Raw genomic sequence first — 22,622 nt, forward strand, 5'->3', positions numbered from 1 at the left:
CTATACTTTGATACTCTATCAAGTATCAATCACTCAGTCCTGTCCAACTCTTTGCAACCCCATGGACTGTAGCCCACCAGGCTCCTCTGTCCATGGGGTTCTCCGGGCAAGAATACTGGAGTGGGTTGCCATTTCCTTCTCCAGGGGAATCTTCCTGACCCAGGGATCAAACCCTTGTCTCCCACATGGCAGGCAGATTCTTTACTGTCTGTGCCACCAGGGAAGCTACTACCAAGTATCAAAGCTAATTTTTAAATTTTAAAACCAGTAAACCTTCATTCAAGTATAAAATTCAAGAGTATGTGAAATGTTTGATCTTCTACTACTGTTGTATATAGCATACCACTGAGATACACAAAGGGCCCTTGGACATCAGCCCACACTTTCTTATATTTAAAACTCTAATCAATGGATAGTCACTTTGAACAAGAAACAATCGTCTTCATATATAAGAGTGATATGCACGAAGTTTCTAATATTCTTTTCACTTTCCATGGATTTAAGTACCCATGCCTCTGCCTTCCCAAAATAATAATATTCATTTTTTCATATCTCTCTCCTCTCTCTCACACACACACATGCACACATGTACACACAGTATACTACACCGACTCAGCAATCATTTCCAACCAACCACATATCACTTCTCCTTTCATGCCCCATTGTGACCATTATGTTACTATGTCAGTAGAATCTTTTAAAAAAATTACCACAACAGATAAGGCACTGGTATGATGGCTTAATTGTGGTAGAAAAGTCAGTCCTGAACGAACTTGGTAATCCCGGAATCCTCCAGCTACAGAAAGTGTGGTTAAATTTATCTGTCTAGCATTTAAAATCCAATAGTTGTTTACAGTCATATAAAAATCTGGTGGGAAATAAAAAAGACATACATTAAAAGTTAGTAACCATTCCCTGAAACAATAACCTATCTATGATACTAACATTAAACTGAATTTCTGTTTAAGCCACCTGAATTGTCTATAAACAATGCCATCCACATTTCTCTACTTTGAGTAAAATCAGTTATCTTTACACATATTCTACTTTCCTCATCAGAGTACAAATACTGAGTTAGTAAACATATCAATAAAGAAAAAAGGTAACCCAATTTTACTAGCTTTGACAAGTCTATAGCAAACAGGTCTCTACATTCCACAAGGGCGCATTTTGTTCATAAGCCACATAATATAGAAAGAAACACCCCAAATTCTTCCAAGGATACAAGTTTACTATGCTAAGGAGCTGTAGATCTTCCTAATCACGGCTGTATCCTTGTTTATAAGGGCTCAGCAGCTTTTTACTGCAGCCACTATAGTACTGGTGACCACACAAAGCGCATTTAAGTTCTTAAAATACCATCCATCAGGGCAATGACAGTCACATTATTCTTGGGACTCTCTACTGTAGAAAATCTGATGTTTAAAAGATTCTATTCATTTAGTTTAACAAGCAGTTTCAAAGGGAACTACTTGGGAATAATTTTTGCACTTTATCTATGGAAGATGAGAAAAATTTAGTGTCAAAAATCTGAGGCCAAGGCAGGGAGTTCGCATTTCCTGTTCTGATTATCAAAACTTAACACTTACTCCTTGGAAGGAAAGTTATGACCAACCTAGATAGCATATTGAAAAGCAGAGACATTACTTTGCCAACAAAGGTCCATTTAGTCAAGGCTATGGTTCTTCCAGTGGTCATGTATGGATGTGAGAGTTGGACTGTGAAGAAAGCTGAGTGCTGAAGAATTGATGTTTTTGAACTGTGGTGTTGGAGAAAACTCTTGAGAGTCCCTTGGACTGCAAGGAGATCCAACCAGTCCATTCTAAAGGAGATCAGCCCTGGGATTTCTTTGGAAGGAATGATGCTAAAGCTGAAACTCCAGTACTTTGGCCACCTCATGTGAAGAGTTGACTGATTGGAAAAGACTCTGATGCTGGGAGGGATTGGGGGCAGGAGGAAAAGGGGATGAAAGAGGATGAGATGGCTGGATGGCATCACCGACTTGATGGACGTGAGTCTGAGTGAACTCCGGGAGTTGGTGATGGACAGGGAGGCCTGGTGTGCTGCAATTCATGGGGTTGCAAAGAGTCGGACATGACTGAGCGACTGAACTGACTGACTGAATGCATTTTTTATCTTGTCATTTGATCATTTTTAACATTTTGGAACAGCAAACTCATCTCATTAAAGATTTCAATCATATTTACTTAAGACTGCAACCAAGCAGACCCATTCCTAACATCTCCAGGGCCTGGGATAAGAGTTACCAATCAGGGTATACATGCCATATGTCTAAATACCAAAGTCAAAATTTCAGCTAACAAACTTAAATCAAACGTATTTTCTCTGCCTACATATAGATCATATATGTATCACTGAAATAACATGGAAGGCCAGGTTCAAATTAAGAATTCCAGGCAAGAGGAGAAGGGGGCGACAGAGCATGAGATGGCTGGATGGTATCACCGACTCAATGGACATGAGTTTGGGCAACCTCTGGGAGATAGTGAAGGACAGAGGAGCCTGATGTGCTGCAGTTCATAGGGTTGCAAAGAGTTGGACAGGACTAAGCAACTGAGCAACAGCAACAAGGACACCTCAGAGTTGGACACTGGCTGATGGCAGCGTAGGGAGAACATATCTCTGTGGACATCTGCAGCATAAGGAGAGCAGATCACTGAGCTCTCCTCCTTTACTTCTCATACACTTTCCATCCTGCATCACAAGGACCTCCTGTGCACATCCAACTTCTGTCTGTACCTCAAGCAGAGCCACCCCTGGCTACAGTTCAAGCTCAGGATTGCACATACCTGTCCTCAAGACAGATCCAAGAGAGAGGCTAAGGAAGTGAGCTTGAGGCATACGGACAAAATTCTGAAAGACTGGTTACCTGGATCATGGTCCAGAAGTAAAGGTACAACCTCTCAGTGGGGAGGCTATTTGCCCTGTACACTCCACACCCTGTGTGTGTATGGCAACACCAGTGCAGGGCCCTGTAAAGTGCAGAGCCCAGTGCAAGGCTTCCTTTCTCCCTATTTAAGGACAGTATTTCCAACAGGTACAAACAGGGAATCTACTTCTGCACATAATATGGGTCTCCTAAAAACTTAAAATCTATTATCCTTTGAACTTTTGCTTTTCATACTAATTATGGCTTGATGCAATAAAAAATAAATACAAAATAAATGGCAAAGTGAAAGTCACTCAGTCGTGTCCAACTCTTTGTGACCCCATGGACCGTATAGTCCATGGAATTCTCCAGGCCAGAATACTGGAGTGGTTAGCCTTTCCCTTCTCCAGGAGATCTTCCCAACCCAGGGATCAAACCCAAGTCTCCCACATTGCAGGCGGATTCTTTACCAGTGAGCAACAAGGGAAGCCCAATAAGCTTGCTAATTATTGGGAAAGGCACCTTGATCCTAAGAAGCACTTTTAGCCTAAGCCAGTGGTCCCCAACCTTTTGGGCACCAGGGACAGATTTTGTGGAAGACAATTATTCCATGGACCAGGATTGGGGAGGGGGGGTGGTTTCAGAATGAGTCAAGGGCATTACATTTATTTTGCCCTTTATTTCTAGTATTATTACATCAGATCCACCTAAGATAATCAGGCATCAGATCCCAGAGGGTGCAGAAACCTGGTCTAAGCCATTTAGAGACAGACCATAAGTATCCTTCAAAAACACGAAAACCTGACTCTCTTGACAGTTTTTTCCACAAAAAGATTTTTAAAAAGGATTTTAAGTAATTCTAATATAACTTGCAGGGCTCATCTACATATACCACATAAAATGCAATAAGAGAAAAAAATCTTGATTATGATGACAAGTATTATGACTATGTCTTTAATTTTTTCTAAACCTATCATAAATAACAATAATTATTAGAATCAGGAAGGCATATTTAACTTCAATATAAAATTAAATATTTTTATTCAAAGAGTTTTACAGGCAAAGTTTTAAATATAATAAGGAGAAAAATCAACCTTCTCTTTAAGTACTACTGCACCAGATATCTCAGCAAATAAGTTACTCCCTGCCAATATTATGCTGAGATGGGTGTTTGGAAAGCTACTTTGGTTTGGAGTCCTTAGGGTATATGTCTCACTAATCTATAAAAAAATTTTTCAGCACAATTAAGGTGATGCAAATTTTTATAGAATAAGAACTTGTGCAAATTTACTGATCAGGAAAAATAATTATTTCTTTCTGAAGATTTTCTTGTACACATACAATATTCCAATAGGTCATGAAGACAATACTTGACATTAATAAAAAGTTGAGAGAGTCAGTATTTAATTCTTATTCTCCAACATTATCACTATTTAATTAGATGATAGCAATCATAAACTCCTGTTCTTCACTCAAAATTCTCTGCAAAATTACAGTATTACCATAGTTTTATTTCCTCTGTTATCATAATATAACTCAATTCAGAGGCAGAATATGAAAAGGGTAAATAAAAGCACAGGCCCAGAAACAAACTTGCCAGTGTCAACTACTGGCTCCATTGTTTTCTAGCTATGTGATTTTGGGCAAGAATTTATCCTGGCCCCTTTTTCTATCTGTGAACATGGCTATAATAATTGTACCTACCTCAAGGGACTGCCCTAAATATCAAATGACCTAACAGTCATGTAAAGTTCTTGCCACAATATCCAAAATATAAGAGCTCTATAAATGTTAGCAATCGTAACTCATCTCATCATATAAAGTGTTCAGTTCAGTTCAGTCACTCAGTTGTGTCCGACTCTTTGCGACCCCATGAATCGCAGCACACCAGGCCTCCCTGTCCATCACCAACTCCTGGAGTTCACCCAGACTCACATCCACTGAGTCAGTGATGCCATCCAGCCATCTCATCCTCTGTCGTCCCCTTCTCCTCCTGCCCCCAATCCCTCCCAGCATCAGAGTCTTTTCCAATGACTCAGCTTTTCGCATGAGGTGGCCCAAGTACTGGAGTTTCAGCTTTAGCATCATTCCTTCCAAAGAACACCCAGGGCTGATCTCCTTCAGAATGGACTGGTTGGATCTCCTTGCAGTCCAAGGGACTCTCAAGAGTTTTCTCCAACACCACAGTTCAAAAGCATCAATTCTTCGGCACTCAGCTTTCTTCACAGTCCAACTCTCACATCCATACATGACCACTGGAAAAAACCATAGCCTTGACTAGATGGACTTCTGTTGGCAAGGTAATGTCCCTGCTTTTCAATATGCTATCTAGGCTGGTCATAACTTTCCTTCCAAGGAGTAAGCGTTTTTAATTTCATCGCTGCAGTCACCATCTGCAGTGATTTTGGAGCCCAAAAAAATAAAGTCTGACACTGTTTCCCCATCTATTTCCCATGAAGCGATGGGACCAGATGCCATGATCTTCGTTTTCTGAATGTTGAGCTTTAAGCCAACTTTTTCACTCTCCTCTTTCACCTTCATCAAGAGGCCTTTTAGTTCCTCTTCACTTTCTGCCATAAGGGCAATGTCATCTGCATATCTGAGGTTATTGATATTTCTCCCGGCAATCTTGATTCCAGCTTGTGCTTCTTCCAGCCCAGTGTTTCTCATGATGTACTCTGCATATAAGTTAAATAAGCAGGGTGACAATATATAGCCTTGACGTACTCTTTTTCCTATTTGGAACCAGTCTGTTGTTCCATGTCCAGTTCTAACTGTTGCCTCCTGACCTGTATATAGGTTTCTCAAGAGGCAGGTCAGGTGCTCTGGTATTCCCATCTCCTTCAGAATTTTCCACAGTGTATTGTGATCCACACAGTCAAAGGCTTTGGCATAGTCAATAAAGCAGAAATAGATGGTTTTCTGGAACTCTCTTGCTTTTTCTATGATCCAGCGGATGTTGGCAATTTGATCTCTGGTTTCTCTGCCTTTTCTAAAACCAGCTTGAACATCTGGAAGTTCACGGTTCACGTATTGTTGAAGCCTGGCTTGGAGAATTTTGAGCATTACTTTACTAGGGTGTGAGATGAGTGCAATTGTGTGGTAGTTTGAGCATTCTCTGGCATTGCCTTTCTTTGGGATCGGAATGAAAACTGAACTTTTCCAGTCCTGTGGCCACTGCTGAGTTTTCCACATTTGCTGGCATGAGTGCAGCACTTTCACAGCATCATCATTCAGAATTTGAAACAGCTCAACTGCAATTCCATCACCTCCACTAGCTTTGTCGTAGTGATGCTTTCTAAGGCCCACTTGACTTCACATTCCAGGATGTCTGGCTCTAGGTCAGTGATCACACCATCGTGATTATCTAGGTGGTGAAGATCTTTTTTGTACAGTTTTTCTGTGTATTCTTGCCACCTCTTCTTAATATTTTCTGCTTCTGTTAGGTCCATACCATTTCTGTCCTTTATCGAGTCTACCTTTGCATGAAATGTTCCCTTGGTATCTCTTTCTTGAAGAGATCTCTAGTCTTTCCTATTCTGTTGTTTTCCTCTATTTCTTTGCATTGATCACTGAGGAAGGCTTTCTTATCTCTTCTTGCTATAAAGTGTTAGCAGACCTATTTATTTAAAAAAAAGGCACTTCTACTATTTTACCTAAATATAAGTTTATTTTGAATAGAGTAGCCAGAAGAGTTAACAAAACACAGAAATATAAATACACTTCAGAGACTGGGCGTCAACATCAAGAACAACTAAGCTGAAGCTCAAATGCCTAGAGGTTATAGGACACATGCCGTCCAGGTTAAGATGCAACAGGCAGAGAAAACGAACAGCAGTTTCAGTTATGAATCTTAAGCTGAAAGTCACAAAAAGAGATGCTCAGAATTGGAAGTGCTGATTTAAACCTAAGCTGCTTCACACATGGATAAACCTGTAGCATACTCTAAAGGGAGTAGCTACAAAGGATTTGTTTAATCCTAAACAACAATGGGGAGGTCAGTTAGAGTTTATGTAATAGTACTCACCTGTAATGAAACGATCTAATGGCATCACAGGAGCAACATGAGGTGTGGCTTGTGTAACAAGAAGATTGATCAGATCGTGTTTAAAATTTTTCAGTGTAAGCAATGCTCTTGCAACAAGGCCACCCATAGAATGACCGATGATTGCCACACTTTTTGGAGCAAATTCTTGACCCTATTAAAAAAAAAAAATCATCAAGGCATGATTAAGGATTAGAATCACAGTAAACAAAATAAATACTTCTCTCTACATATAAGCAATTTTATTGAAAAAAGAATAAACTATTTATATAATCTCCCTTAATAAGACAGGAATACATTTTCATACACTTGTAATTAGTATATACATACTGCTTTGTGTTCTGTAAGCATTTTTAAAAGTTAAGCTTTGGTTTTCTGAACCAAAATCACAACCCTTGGTCTAGCAAATCATGTTTTTCCCATTTGTTATATTGTATGTAAGAGGTGTGATTACATTTGGTGTATATCAGATTAGAATTTATAGGATATATAAAGTGAGATCACTTATTTGAAAATGGAGGTATCACAAAAAAGCCACAACTATTCCAGTTGCCATAGCAATGTACTATTGAATCATATCAATGTATCTTATCTCATCAAATTACTTCTCTATTGTGGGCCTGGGCTTAAAAAGGAGTCAGCAATCCACAACATTTATTCACTGATAATTACATATTTTAATTTTTAAAGTAAGTATTTCTTTTAAAAAAATATTTTCTATCTGCATATAGGCCCAAACTTCTGTTCATCACCTTCCAACACTGATCCTTCATCCATGCCTTCTCTCCTGTTACTATAATCTGGGCTTCATGAAGAACCAGAGTTAACAGAATAGACCTGAGACTGCTATCTTTATAACTGACTGTATTCAAGGCTGGCTCTGGTTTGCTGTCTGCGACCAAAGACTTTGGAAGGGTTCCCATCATTTCCTAAATTATAAAAATGGCTCATTATACCAAAACTGCTTTGTAAACATGGTTTATGTTGAGTACCTTCTGCCTTATTTTTGTTGGGATTTTGGCACATGGGAGGCACAGGCACAAGGTGTCCAGGTGACTGGTCCTCTAGAAGAAACCTTGGCTACTGAGTCTCTAATGCATGTCACAATCGTTGCTGCAGGAATTAAACGTATCCAGAGTGACTTTCCTGTAAGGGGACATTGGGAAGCTTTCACCTGGTTTCTCTGGACTTCACTCCATGCACCTTTTCTCTTCACCAATTTTGCTTTGTATCCTTTCACTATAATAAATCATAACCATAAGAACAACTATATGCTTAAGGCCACCTGGAAAATCATCAGCCTGAGGATGGTTCTGGTGATCTTCTGAAACATACTTGATCTTAGCAAAAGCCAAATCCTACATTTGTGCTTTGAAACCTACCCGCTTTGGCCTTTTCAAGGACATCACTCTGGCAATTCTTCTCACTTTCTTCTTGCATTATTGTTTCTGTCCACTAGATCATTCTCACTAGTATATAAATATGGTCTCCCCCACTGGCTCAGAGAGTAAAGAATCTGGCTGAAATGCAGGAGACACAGGAGATGTGGATTCGATCCCTCGTCAGGAAGATGCCCTGGTGGAGGAAATGGCAACCTACTCCAGTAGTCTCATCTGAAAAATCCCATGGACAGAGGAGCCTGGTGGGCTATAGTCCAAAGGGTCACAAAGTCAGACACAGTTGAGAACTAAGCAAAAACAACTACTAGATCATTCCTACTAGTATATAAATATACTGTTATTCTCTCTTAAAAAGTAGAAACTTTATTTTTACTTCTACTTTAGCAACCATATCTTTCTTTATATACCCCTTGAGAGCAAAACTCTTCAAAAACAGTTGTCTGCACAGTACTTGCTGTATCCAATTTTTCAAACACCCTTAAACCCATTCTGATCAGGTTTTCCCCTACAACACTCTTTTAAAACTGCACTTACCTGGTCACCAAGGAATCTAAAGATCAATTCTCAATCCTCACCTTACTTGACCTATCAATGGCAATTTACATAGTTGATCACTTCTTCCTCTTTGAAAATGCTTTGCTTGACTTCCTTGATGAGATACTCTTATGGTTCTCCTCTTACCTCACTGACTGCTCCATTTTAGTCTCTTGCTGGTTCCTTCTTATCTCCCCTCACCTCTTAATACTGGTGTGACTCAGACCTCACTCCTTAAATATCTTCTTTCACATCTTGAACCCATTAGTGATCTCATCCAGTCTCATGGCTCTAACTACATCTCAGTTATGTTCAGTTCAGTCGACTGCTCAGTCATGTCCAGCTCTGCGACTCCATGGACTGCAGCACACCAGGCCTCCCTGTCCATCGCCAACACCCAGAGTTTACTCAAACTCATGTCCATTGAGTTGGTGATGCCATCCAACCATCTCATCCTCTGTTGTTCCCTTCTCCTCCCGCCTTCAATCTTTCTTAGCATCAGGGTCTTTTCCAGTGAGTCAGTTCTTCGCATCAGGTGGCCAAAGTATTGGAGTTACAGTTTCAACACCAGTCCTTCCAATGAATATTCAGGACTGATTTCCTTTACAATGGACTGGTTGGATCTCCTTGCTGTCCACGGAACTCTAAAGAGTCTTCTCCAACACCACAGTTCAAAAGCATCAATTCTTTGGCGCTCAGCTTTCTTCACAGTCCAACTCTGACATCCATACATGACCACTGGAAAAACCATAGCCTTGACTAGACGGACCTTTGTTGGCAAAGTAATGTCTCTGCTTTTCAATATGCTACCTAGGTTGGTCATAACTTTCCTTCCAAGGAGCAAGCGTTTTTTAATTTCATGGCTGCAATCACCATCTGCAGTGATTTTGGAGCCCAAAAAAATAAAGTCTGACACTGTTTCCACTGTTTCCCCATCTATTTCCCATGAAGTGATGAGACCGGATGCCATGATCTTCATTTTCTGAATGCTGACCTTTAAGCCAAGTTTTTCACTCTCTTCTTTCACTTTCATCAAGAGGCTCTTTAGTTCCTCTTCACTTTCTGCCATTAGGGTGGTGTCATCTGTATATCTGAGATTATTGATATATCTCCCGGTAATCTTGATTCCAGCTTGTGCTTCTTTCAGCCTAGAGTTTCTCATGATGTACTCTGCATATAAGTTAAATAAGCAGGGTGACAATATACAGCCTTGACGTACTCCTTTTCCTATTGGGAACCAGTCTGTTGTTCCATGTCCAGTTCTAACTGTTGCTTCCTGACCTGCATATAGGTTTCTCAAGAGGCAGGTCAGGTGCTCTGGTATTGCCATCTCCTTCAGAATTTTCCACAGTTTATTGTGATCCACACAGTCAAAGGCTTTGGCATAGGCAAGAAAGCAGAAATAGATGTTTTTCTGGAACTCTCTTGCTTTTTCCATGATCCAGAGGATGTTGGCAATTTGATCTCTGGTTCCTCTGCCTTTTCTAAAACCAGCTTGAACATCTGGAAGTTCATGGTTCATGTATTGCTGAAGCCTGGCTTGGAGAATTTTGAGCATTACTTTACTAGCATGTGAGATGAGTGCAATTGTGCGGTAGTCTGAGCATTCTTTGGCATTGCCTTTCTTTGGGACTGGAATGAAAACTGACCTTTTCCAGTCCTGTGGCCACTGCTGAGTTTTCCACATTTGCTGGCATATTGAGTGCAGCACTTTCACAGCATCATTTCAGAATTTGAAATAGCTTAACTGGAATTCCATCACCTCCACTAGCTTTGTTCGTAGGGATGCTTTCTAAGGCCCACTTGACTTCACATTCCAGGATGTCCGGCTCTAGGTAAGTGATCACACCATCATGATTATCTGGGTCATGAATATCTTTTTTGTACAGTTTTCTGTGTATTCTTGCCACCTCTTCTTAATAATTAATGCTTCTGTTAGGTCCATACCATTTCTGTCCTTTATTGAGCCCATCTTTGCATGAAATGTTCCCTTGGTATCTCTAATTTTCTTGAAGAGATCTCTAGTCTTTCCCATTGTTGTTTTCATCTATTTCTTTGCATTGATCACTGAGGAAGGCTTTCTTATCTCTCCTTGCTATTCTTTGGAACTCTGCATTCAGATGCTTATATCTTTCCTTTTCTCCTTTGCTTCTCGCTTCTTTTCTTTTCACAGCTATTTGTAAGGCCTCCCCAGACAGCCATTTTGCTTTTTTGCACTTCTTTTCCATGGGGATGGTCTTGATACCTGTCTCCTGTACAGTGTCATGAACCTCCGTCCAAAGTTCATCAGGCACTCTATCTATCAGATCTAGTCCCTTAAATCTATTTCTCACTTACACTGTATAATCATAAGGAATTTGATTTAGGTCATACGTGAATGGTCTAGTGGTTTTCCCTACTTTCTTCAATATAATTCTGAATTTGGCAATAAGGAGTTCATGATCTGAGTCACAGTCAGCTCCCAGTCTTGTTTTTGCTGACTGTATAGAGCTTCTCCATCTTTGACTGCAAAGAATATAATCAATCTGATTTCGGTGTTGATCATCTGGTGATGTCCATGTATAGAGTCTTCTCTTGTGTTGTTAAAAGAGGGTGTTTGTTATGACCAGTGCATTTTCTTGGCAAACTCTATTAGCCTTTGCCCTGCTTCATTCCGTACTCCAAGGCCAAATTTGCCTGTTACCCCAGGTGTTTCTTGCCTTCCTACTTTTGCATTCCAGTCCCCTATAATGAAAAGGACATCTTTTTTGGGTGTTAGTTCTAAAAGGTCTTGTAGGTCTTCATAGAACCGTTCAGCTTCAGCTTCTTCAGCATTACTGGTTGGGGCATGGACTTGGATTTCTGTGATACTGAATGGTTTGCCTTGGAAACAAACAGAGATCATTCTGTCATTTTTGAGATTGCATCCAAGTACTGCATTTCAGACTCTTTTGTGGACCATGATGGCTACTCCATTTCTTCTAAGGGATTCCTGCCCACAGTAGTAGATATAATGGTCATCTGAGTTAAATTCACCCATTCTGGTCCATTTTAGTTCGCTGAATCCTAGAATGTCGACGTTTACTCTTGCCATCTCCTGTTTGACCACTTCCAATTTGCCTTGATTCATGGACCTGACATTCCAGGTTCCTATGCAATATTGCTCTTTACAGCATCAGACCTTGCTTTTCACATCCACAACTGAGTATTGTTTTTGCTTCGCTCTATCCCTTCATTCTTTCTGGAGTTATTTCTCCACTGATCTCCAGTAGCATATTGGGCACCTACCGACCTAGGGAGTTCCTCTTTCAGTATCCTATCATTTTGCCTTTTTATACTGTTCATGGGGCTCTCAAGGCAAGAATACTGAAGCGGTTTGCCATTCCCTTCTCCAGTGGACCACATTCTGTCAGACCTCTCCGCCATGACCCACCCATCTCGGGTGGCCCCACAGGGCATGGCTTAGTTTCATTGAGTTAGACAAGGCTGTGGTAGGTTTGATTAGATTGACTAGTTTTCTGTGATTATGGTTTCAGTGCATCTGCCCTCTGACGCCTCTTGCAACACCTACCGTCTTACTTGGGTTTCTCTTACCTTGGACGTGGGATATCTCTTCATGGCTGCTCCAGCAAACTGCAGCCGCTGCTCCTTACCTTGGATGAGGGGTATCTCTTCACTGGCCGCCCCGCCTGACCTTGAATGTGGAGTAGCTCCTCTCGGCCCTCCTGCACCCGCGACTACAACTGCATGCTAGCTACACTTGGGATGTCTAAAATGTACCTTAAATACAATCTGTCTAGAACTGAACTCTTAATATCCTTTAGATCTGTTCCTCCTACATTTCTCCCCACCCTGGCTAATCATAATTAAATTATTTTCGTTTTTCTAGTTTGAACTGAAGTAAAGTGTTAGTCTCTCAGTCATGTCTGACTCTTTGCGACCCCATGGACTATAGCCCACCAGGCTCCTCTGTCCACAGAGTTCTCCAGGCAAGAATACTGCAGTGGCTTGCCATGCCCTTCTCCAGGCGATCTTCCTGACCCCTGGGTCGAATCTGGGTCTCCTGCATTGCAGGCAGATTCTTTACCATCTGAGCCACCAAGGAACCCCTTTTTCTAGTTTGGGTCACCCTTAACTCTTTTTTTTCTCTCACATTTCCCCTCCATACCTGAACTGCCAGCAACTCCTTTTGCCTTTGAGATTTATACCAGTCTGACCATTTCCTATCATTTCCACTGCTATTAACTTGATCCAAACCAAAATTACCTTGCCAAAGTTACTTCAATAGCTTCCTAACTGGTGTCTCTGCTTCTACCTTTACATCCCTTCAGTTTATCCTCAAAAGCACACTGACACCAGAATGATACTGTTATAACCTAAAACAGGGTTAAATGGTAAAGAATTTGTCTGTGAACAAAGGAGACACAGGTTAGATCCCTAGACCAGGAAGATTCCACATGTTGCAAAGCAACTAAGACCGTGGGTCACAACTATTGAGCCTGCGCTACTGAAGCCGGAATGCCTAGAACCCATGCTCTGCAACAAGAGAAGCACTGCAATGAGAAGTCCATGCACTGCAATGGAGGGTAGTCCCTGCTCTCAACTACTAGAGAAAAAGCCCAAGCAGCAACAAAGACCCAGCAGAGCCAAATATAAATAAAAATTAAAAAGAAAAAAACCTAAAACAGAACACGTTATTCCTTCATTCAAAAACCTCTTTAGTGGCTTTCTGTATCATTTAATAAAAGGCAAAATTCTTAAAATTGCCTGCAAGACTCTATAAACTACCTTCCTCCCAAACTTTCCTTCTACTAACTTACTGTTCCAGCCATACCAGACTCGTTTTTCCTGAAATACAGGACCCATGTGTTTGCCTCATATATTTGTTTCCTCTTCCTACAGTACTTTCGCTAGGTATCTAAATAGGCTAAGTAAGTAAGTAAGTGAAGTCGCTCAGTCGTGTCTGACTCTTTGCGACCCCATGGACTGTAGCCCACCAGGATTCTCTGTCCATGGGATTCTCCAGGCAAGAATACTGGAGTGGGTTGCATTTCCTTCTCCAGGGGATCTTCCCAACCCAGGGATCGAACCTGGGTCTCCTGCATTGCAGGCAGATGCTTTAACCTCTGAGCCACCAGGGAAGCCACTCCCTCATGTCCTTAGTTTGTATCAAATTGTCTGTGTCTCAACAGAGGTCTTCACTGGGTGCCCTTTTTTATTTATAATTGTAGTCTACCTTCAACTACCTATCTCCCTTTTCTGTTTTTAACTCCTGGTATTTATCACAAGAAAGTATGTATTTTTCTTGTTTATGATGTTTTCTGCCTGCCTCTCCCTATTGGAACATAGTTCCATGAGAGCTTAGATTTCTGTTTTATTCATTCCTATATTTGCATGCAGACTCACATGATGAACGAATGTGGTTTCTTCCATCTAAAATGTCTTCTCACTTTCCCATACCCAAGTCATATCCATTCAACAAGACTGAGTTGTCTCTTAATTGTACTTGCTTGTAACAGAAATAATACTTTCTAAAAGCCTCAATTTAAAAGAAAGTCTATTAGTTCTATTAAAAATGTAACATGTATTTGTTAGAGAAAACAAGACAACAACAACAAAAAAAAGAACGAAAACAAAGCACCTAATACATAACATTAGAGACACAATTGTTTTTTGGGAAAGACATTTATGGAATTAAATCTCATTTTGAAATCACATCTAATTTATCTTATCTAATAACTATCAGATATGTAAAAGGTTCTGTTTCATCTTACGGCTCGTTTCATCCTACAATAAGTGTAGATTTAAGCTAAAAAATATTTGAAGTAATTTTATTTTTTTTTTTTTGAAGTAATTTTAAAATGCTGACTTAGGCAACAAATCAAGACACCTAAATTTCATTTTCAAGATACACAGGAATACCAGTGACTGGATGACTGTAGCTTTACAGTTAAGTCTTGAATCAGGCAATGCAGGACCTCCAACTTTGTTCTTTGCCAAGATGGGTCTTTTTTAAAATTATTTGTTGCTTTGATTCTTTCCACATAAGCATATCAATTTAAAAAAAAGAACTACTGGTATTTGATTTGTAGAGCATTAAATCTACTGGTCTATTTGGGGAAAATTTGGGATTACCTTGTAGCTCAGTCGGTAAAGAATCTGCCTGCAGTGCAGGAAACCCAGGTTGGATCCCTGAGTTGGGACGATCCCCTAGAGAAGGAAATGGCAACCCACTCCAGTATCCTTGCCTGGAAAATCTCATGGACAGAGGAGCCTGGTGGACTGCAGTCCATGGGGTTGCAAAGAGTCGGGCACGACTGAGCGACTAACACTTGGGGAAAATTTACATCTTAATCTTGAGATTTTAAACCATAAAGTTGGTCTGTTCATTTATTTTGGATTTCTTTAATTTCTACCATCAGGGTTTGCAGTTCAGCAGGGTTTGCAGTTTTCAGTGAATAGATCTTGCACATCCTTCACTAAATTTATCCATAAGATTTTTTATACTACTGTAAATGCATTTCAAAACTTCACCTTCCATTTGATCACTGATTTCTAAATACTGACCATTTACCTGTGATTCTGCTAAATTCACTTATGAATCCTAAAACTATACTTCTAACTACTACTTTAATCTTAAAAATTCTGATGACATGTTTTCATTTTAATTCAATTCAAAACATTTTCAAATTTCACCTGTGATCTTCTTTTTAACCTCTGGGTTATCTAGAGGTCATTTCCAAACATTGGATGATTTTCCAGATATCTTTTGTTGAGATTTCTAATTTAATTCTGTTATGTTCAGAAAATAAACCCTGTATGACTTCAATCCTGACACTGAGACTTGTTTTATGGCTTAATATATGGCATATCTTAGTAAATGTTCCATGTGCACTGAAAGAGATCATAGTTTGTTCAGTTGTTGGGTGTGGCCTATAAATATCAGTAAGCCCAGCTTGTTTCTACAGTTGTTGGGCATGTTCTATAAATGTCAACAGGTCAAGCTGATTAACAGTGTTAAAATCTTCTATAGTTTACTGGTTTTCTATTTATTTCATCAATTATTGAGAGAGGATTGTTGAAATTATCAACTCTAATTGTGAATTTACATATTTTTCCTCTAGTTTGTTAATTCTGCTTCATCAACTTGGAAGCTCTGTTACTAGGTGCATACTCCCTTGAGATTCTTGGCCTTCTTGATGAGCTGACTCTTATCACCAAGAAATGTCCCTCTTTTTCAATGTAATATCCTTTGTCCTAGAATCTATTTAATTGATATTAAGACTGCCATGCTAACTTTCATACTATCTGTATTTGTATGTGTATTTTTTCCATTCCTTTACATTTCTTAATCAGGATTTTTACATCTAAAATGGCTTTTGCTTTCCAGTACTCAGATTAGCATATAGTTTGGTGGGTCTTGTTTTTTAATCCAGTCTGACAAGATCTTTCTTTTATTGGAGTGTTTAATCCATCTACAATTAATATAATTATTGATAGCTGCACTGAACTCTATCATCTTGCCATTTGTTTTCTGTTTGTCCCATTTGTCTTTCGGTTCTTTCCTTTCAGACTGAATACATTTTATTGTACTTCACTGATACTGCATTTTTTACAAATCAAAGGTCTATGGCAACTTTGCACTGAACAAGTCTATTGGTGCCATTTTCCAATAATATTTATTCACTTTGTGTCACATTTTTTATAATTATTGCAATGTTTCAAACTTTTCCATTTTATTTGTTACAGTGAGCTGTGTGATCACTGACCTTTGATATTACTACTATGAAGGTTCAAATGATGGTCAGCATTTCTTAGCAATATTTTAAAATTAAGGTATGCACATTTTTAAAAACATGACGCTATCACACACACTTGATAGTCCACGGTATACTGCAAACATAACTTTATATGAACTAGACCCCCCAAAATTCATGAGACTTGCTTAACTGCAGTATCTGCTTTATTGCAGCACTCTGGAACCGAACCTGCAGTATCTCTGAAGTAGATCTGTATTTCTCTTCCATTTGCTCTTTAGCTGCATCTCCTTTTTTGTTGTTACTCTAGAAATTACAATATACAACCTTATCAGTCTATCATGAATTAACATTACACTTCTTACTGTAGTGGAATAATTCTATTTATTCCTCTTCCTATCTTTTCACCATTAGTATATATTTTCCTTCTAAATAAATTATAAACCTCATAATGAATTCATTACTGGAAATAAATTTTTTAACCTTTTAATTCTGAACCAGTTAGACACTGGCTCTCTAATCCTAACCCTTCCTCCTTGGTATGCTATTGCCTTGTATTGCCCTGTGCATACAAAATGTAGCACTCAAAGACTGAAAGAATCAAATTTCTAGAGCTCCTATCTATGCCTAGTTCTTGGTTCTCTTCTCCTACTCTGACCACAAATCTAGCCATTTCTGTAGTCCCAAATGCCAACCTCTGCCTTCTTCAGCTTAGTGATGTCAATTTGCTCTGTTTCATCTCTAAGAATTTACCCCATGGTCTGGAAAATGCTTCCAGGCAGAAAGCTGGGCCCTCATGGAGCTCCCATCACATGTTTTCCCTCTTTCAGTGATCATGGTCCTTTACCATTTGGTTGTCCAACATCTGAAAACATGTGCTTCAGATAGTTTCACTAGTTTTATAATTGTTTATATATGGAAGTGGTCTACTCTGCGGCTGCTGCTGCTGCTAGTACCAGTTATTTAGACAATTAGAATTAACAAACTAGAGGAAAAAAATAGGTAATTTCACAATTAGAGTTGATAATTTAAACAAATCCATACTAATGGATTTAGGAAATGCACTGCACTTCTAATTTGTATATAAAGGAAAAAAAAATTTGTTTTCCAAAAATTCACAAGAAAGAGTTCCTGTAAACTGAATTTGAACTTCAAAACCCACGACTGAATTCAATGCAATAGAATTTCACACAAAAAAACCTTTGTGCCACCTTTGCTTCAACTTCTCTGTGTGTGTATGTGTGTGTGTACACACACAACTCTTTGAACCTCATGGACTGTAGCCTGCCAGGCTCCTCTGTCCATGGAATTTACAAGGCAAGAATACTGGTATAGCAGCCATTTCCTACTCCAGCAGATCTTCCTGACCTAGGGCTCAAACCTGTATCTCCTGTACTGGCAGGTGGATTCTTTACTGCTGAGCCATCTGGGAAGCTCATGTAAACAAATAATTTAAAATATGCTGAGTCTCTTCAACAAACAAAGATACCAGTAGGCTGATCACCATTGATTTGCATGATTATCTCATACCTTATAGAGCTTGAGAATTGTTTTAATGCATTCATGCACAAACTTGGTCTGTTTCTGAAGACTTCCACCATACAGTGCCACCAGTTCTTCATTGAAATTCACGCTAAAGAAGTCAAAGTGGTATTTGAAGTCAATGTCTTCGGCTTTTCTAAGCGCAATAGAGCCAATAGAACGAACTGCAGAGGAAAAGGATTAAGTGCATATGAAATAAAAATTTTTAAAGTTTCTTCTATTCTAAAGCTTCAAAGTCTCTTAACAAATAACTATCTCACACTCTGAAAAAAACCTATTTCAGGGTGACATCCTTAATAATATCACTTTAGAAGAACAAACCCATCTAGCCAATTGTGTGTCTTGTTCTATAAATTTTTAAAAATTAAATATAAAGTGAATGGTTCATTCATTCTCTACCTGTTTCCCCTTCAGCAGGGGCAACAACAGCTAAAAGGGAAGAAAGGAATCCTTGCGCAATAAGAAGTAGGAACTTTGTCAAATTTGAGGATTTTAAGAGTGAGAAAATCCTACAAGAAATGTCTGCTCATTACAGCTCATCACAGTGGTTTTAAATACTCATGGAAGATTTGTCCTTTTTTCTTACACATGACATCACTGTAAGTAAATCTTGTCATGCTCTACCTTCTAAATATTTCCCCAATTAAGCCTTCTTCACCACTTCCACCACTACCTTCCTAATCCAAGCATCATCATCTCTTGCCTGAACTACTCTAATAATTTCCTAAACAGGCTCTCTGCTTCTACCGTTGAACGTTGTGATAAAGCATATACATGTATATAAGTAATATACATATATTGTGATAAATATGTCACATATACTATACATATATAGTGATAAAGTGTGTGTATATATATATGTATAGAAACAATTTTTTAAGTTGCTGGTCTCTTAATTTCAAATGTAATTCCCATTTCCCACAATTATACTCTCTAGGTTTTAGGTTTAGTAAACAAAACATTTGTTTGCCACTCCATTTTTTTAAACATATATAATTCACAAACTATGTAACTCATTGTGCAAAGCATACAATTTAATTATATTTTGCATAGTCAGAGGTATACATCGTTTTCTGCAATCTAACTTCAGACATTTTTTAATCACTCCCAAAAGAAAACCCTTTACTCACTAGCAGTTACTCTTCATTATTCTCTTCCTCCTAATTCCTAGAAAGCACTAATATATATGTGTGTGTGTGTGTGTGTGTGTGTGTGTATAAAACTGAATCACTTTGCTGTATACCTGTAACTAACACAACACTGTAAATCAACTGTTCTTCAATTTTTTAAAAGATCTAAGATAAAAAATCAGTAAAAGTTACTTTTACTAGATTAAAAAAAAATGTTAAGCGGAAGAAGCCAGTCACAGAATAATATACACTGAGTGATTACAGTGAAAAGTTTAAAACAGCCCCAAATTGGGACTTCCTTGGTGGTCCAGTAGTTAAAACTTGATGCATCCACTGCAGGGGACACAGGTTCAATCCCTGGTTGGGAAACTAAGAGTCCACACGCTGAGTGGCAAGGCCAAAAATAAAAATAATAATAAAATAAAAAATATCAGCTCATCTTTAAAAAAAAAATTTCCTTAATAGCCCCAAATAAGTAGAATGAATTAGAGATGCACACTAAGATGCTAAAACTATAAAGAAAGTAAAGAAAATGACTACCTTAAACTTAGGATTGTGGCTTCATCTAGAAGGGAGGGAGGGAGTTTTAGTCAGGCAAGGGCACATAGGGGCCCTTCCAGGGCGCTGACGACCTTCTACTTCTTGACTTGAGTATGGCCCCTGGGTACTCACTCTATAATCATTTTTAACCAAATAGTGATAGTCTACACATTTTTCTGTTTATGTGTTATACTTCAAATACAATGATTAAATTTTAAAAATCAGAGTTTATAATTTCCTACCCAACCTCTCCAATAGTTATCCATCACATTTAAATCAAAATTCTAAGTCTCTTCCACAGCTTTTATGATACAGCCTGTGGCTACTTTTCCATCCTCATCACTTTTCACTTTCTCTAGTCTCAGTAGCCTTGAATGCACCAAACATGTTCCTGCTTCCACGTCTTCCCTGAAACAGTACCATACCTTAGTCCCTTGCCATACTCAGGCCTCTGCTCAAAATGTCATCTCCTCATACTGGCCACTTCATCTAGTCACCTCTTGACCTTGTTTATCCTTTATCCCTTACTCGTTTATTTTTCTAACTTTTAACATTACTGGCATACGAATATCTAGAATACTACCTAATATCTAAAACACTGCTTGGCTCATGGTAGGTACCTCATAAATATTTGCTAGCTAAATAGATAAACATGTAAGTAATTATACTTTGTTGCTGTTCGGTCGCTAAGTTGTGTCCAACTCTTTGCAACCTCATGGACTACAGCACACCAGGCTTCCCTGTCCTTTACTATCTCCCGGAGTAATACTAAATGTTGAAATAATTCTATTCTCATTATATAAAAGAACACATCATTTTTTTTAACAATAAAAAAGGGATTTTAGCTGAAATTACTTCTACATTGCTTGACTGTTACACTAGGAATAACTGCTATATTTCAATTTGGAATATGTACACAAATCTTCCCCAACCCCACCTTTCTGTGTTTGCCTCTGTATTTCTAGATCTAATTTAAATAGCTCCAAAAGAAAGAAATCAATCTCCTCTCTTGCTCAGCAAAACTTAAACCACCGATTTACTTCTCTAGTCAATACTTTAGGTTCTCTTTTGTGTACCCTCAATTTCTAACATAAACCTCTTACCTCTGCTGATTCCCAAATCCCTGTATCATCTATTTATCATCATCTTATCTTCTCCTACTTATTCTCTGCAAAGTGGCTTTCAACTTTTTTTTTTTATATACTTGTCACATACTTCTCTCAGATAAAATGTCATATATTTGTGTCTCCCAGTATGTGTAGTGAAGTAGTTAATGCAGAGTATGTATCTGAATTAATTCTTCAACTGAATTTCACAGCTTTCAAAATTTATTTTTGAGACTTACCTTGCTTATAACTTCCAGCATTACCAGGAAGAAAGAGAACAGGAATACCCGTTAAAGGGAGAACTTTGTGTTCTTCAGCATAGGACCCTTCTCCATAAAGATACAATTCATAAGCAGGATAGCGTTTTGCCAGTTTCTTTGGAAGTTCAATTTTCTATAGGAAAGAGAAAGCAATTTCACTTTAATCTGTTTTAGTAATACAATTCAGTCTCACTATATCCAATTCTGAATTATACAAATTTGAAACAATACAATATAAAAACATTACTGATGATAAAAACTACACTTAATGAACAACAAAGTTCTACTTTTAGTTTACACATATGAAGCATCCGTCTTGAATTGTATGAGTTTTAAACCATGTAGTCTTCAAGAAAACATAAAATGAGACTACTTAAAATTCTAATAAATAGAAATTACTCAAAATAGCTGCTGACAAGAGAAAAGTACTGGTTTATGTCAACATGCTCCATGTTAACATAATTGAAAATGCATTAAATTTAGTATCACTTATCAATTATACTTAGAAATGATAAAAGCTTTCCATTATTAAATGAATTCTTTTTTGCTATTTTAAACTGTTTTGTAATGTCTCTCTCCTTTTACTCAGGTCCTAACATATACTCCAAGCTGTTGTATCATTCAAAGGAAAGTAAGTTTGTTTTATAATGCAACTTTCCTACCTCTCAACTTAATACGCTTGACCTACAATGTACTTAACAAATTAATCTGAATCCTACAGCCATGACTTGGTCAAGACATGGACAGTCTTCTCACCACAAACATTCCAATGAATTAGCATCTGTTTCAGTTTTCATGGACCTGGTGCATGGTTTGTCAGCGAGCCTAAAACTACTCTGCAATTCATATTATTATTTACCAAATGAGCAGTAATTGACATTTCTTTCAACAAAATATAAATGAAGTCTTAATGTCACCCCCAAAAGGTAGGCATCTATAAAATTAGTAGTAAAGCATAAGATCTTCTTCTGCTCCTTTTTTTTTCTTTTTCTCTTTTACCCCTAAGGGATAGACACAATTAAGGGCTTCCCTGGTGGCTCAGACAGTAAAGAATCTGCCTGCAATGCAGGAGACCCGGCTTAGATCCCTGAGTTGGGAATATCCCCTGGAGAAGAGAATGGCAACCCACTTCAGTATTCTTGTCTGGAGAACTCCATGGACAGAGGAGCCTGGTGGGCTACAGTCCATGAGGTCACAAAGAGTTGGACACGACTGAGCAGCTAACATTGAGACTAACTGAGAGACCATTAAAAAATAAAGCCAGTTATACTGAAAGTAGATTTTATTTAAAGAGACATCAAGAGATTTAATGATCTAGCAGTTATAGATCCTTTGGAGAAGGAAATGGTAACCCACTCCAGTACTCTTGCCTGGAAAATCCCATGGACAGAGGAGCCTGGTAGGCTATAGTCCATGGGGTCACAAAGAGTCAGACATGA

The 22,622-nt window shown here is 38.6% G+C and overlaps 1 protein-coding gene and 1 non-coding gene across 6 annotated transcripts in view; both read right to left on the minus strand.

Annotated features, from left to right (window-relative positions):
- The window catches only part of PGAP1 (post-GPI attachment to proteins inositol deacylase 1), an 80,510-nt gene that overhangs the window by 53,227 nt on the left and 4,661 nt on the right, over positions 1–22,622 (minus strand). For 3 of the 5 annotated variants that reach the window (XM_044936804.1, XM_006078141.3, XM_044936806.1), the window contains exons 2-5: positions 21,163–21,316; positions 18,136–18,311; positions 6,918–7,089; positions 711–868 (exon numbers count right to left, since the gene is read on the minus strand). In XM_044936804.1, coding sequence (XP_044792739.1) covers positions 711–868; positions 6,918–7,089; positions 18,136–18,311; positions 21,163–21,316 — 660 coding nt within the window. Of the gene's footprint in view, positions 1–710; positions 869–6,917; positions 7,090–7,927; positions 8,082–8,317; positions 9,300–18,135; positions 18,312–21,162; positions 21,317–22,622 lie in introns of those variants that run through there. The other 2 variants (XM_025277920.2, XM_006078143.3) reach the window with 2 other exon arrangements.
- TRNAC-GCA lies at positions 13,918–13,989 on the minus strand. Its single transcript has one exon. It is a non-coding gene; the product is annotated as a tRNA-Cys (tRNA).

This window comes from Bubalus bubalis, chromosome 2 (genome assembly GCF_019923935.1).
Source record: "Bubalus bubalis isolate 160015118507 breed Murrah chromosome 2, NDDB_SH_1, whole genome shotgun sequence".
Taxonomy (NCBI): Eukaryota; Metazoa; Chordata; class Mammalia; order Artiodactyla; family Bovidae; genus Bubalus; species Bubalus bubalis.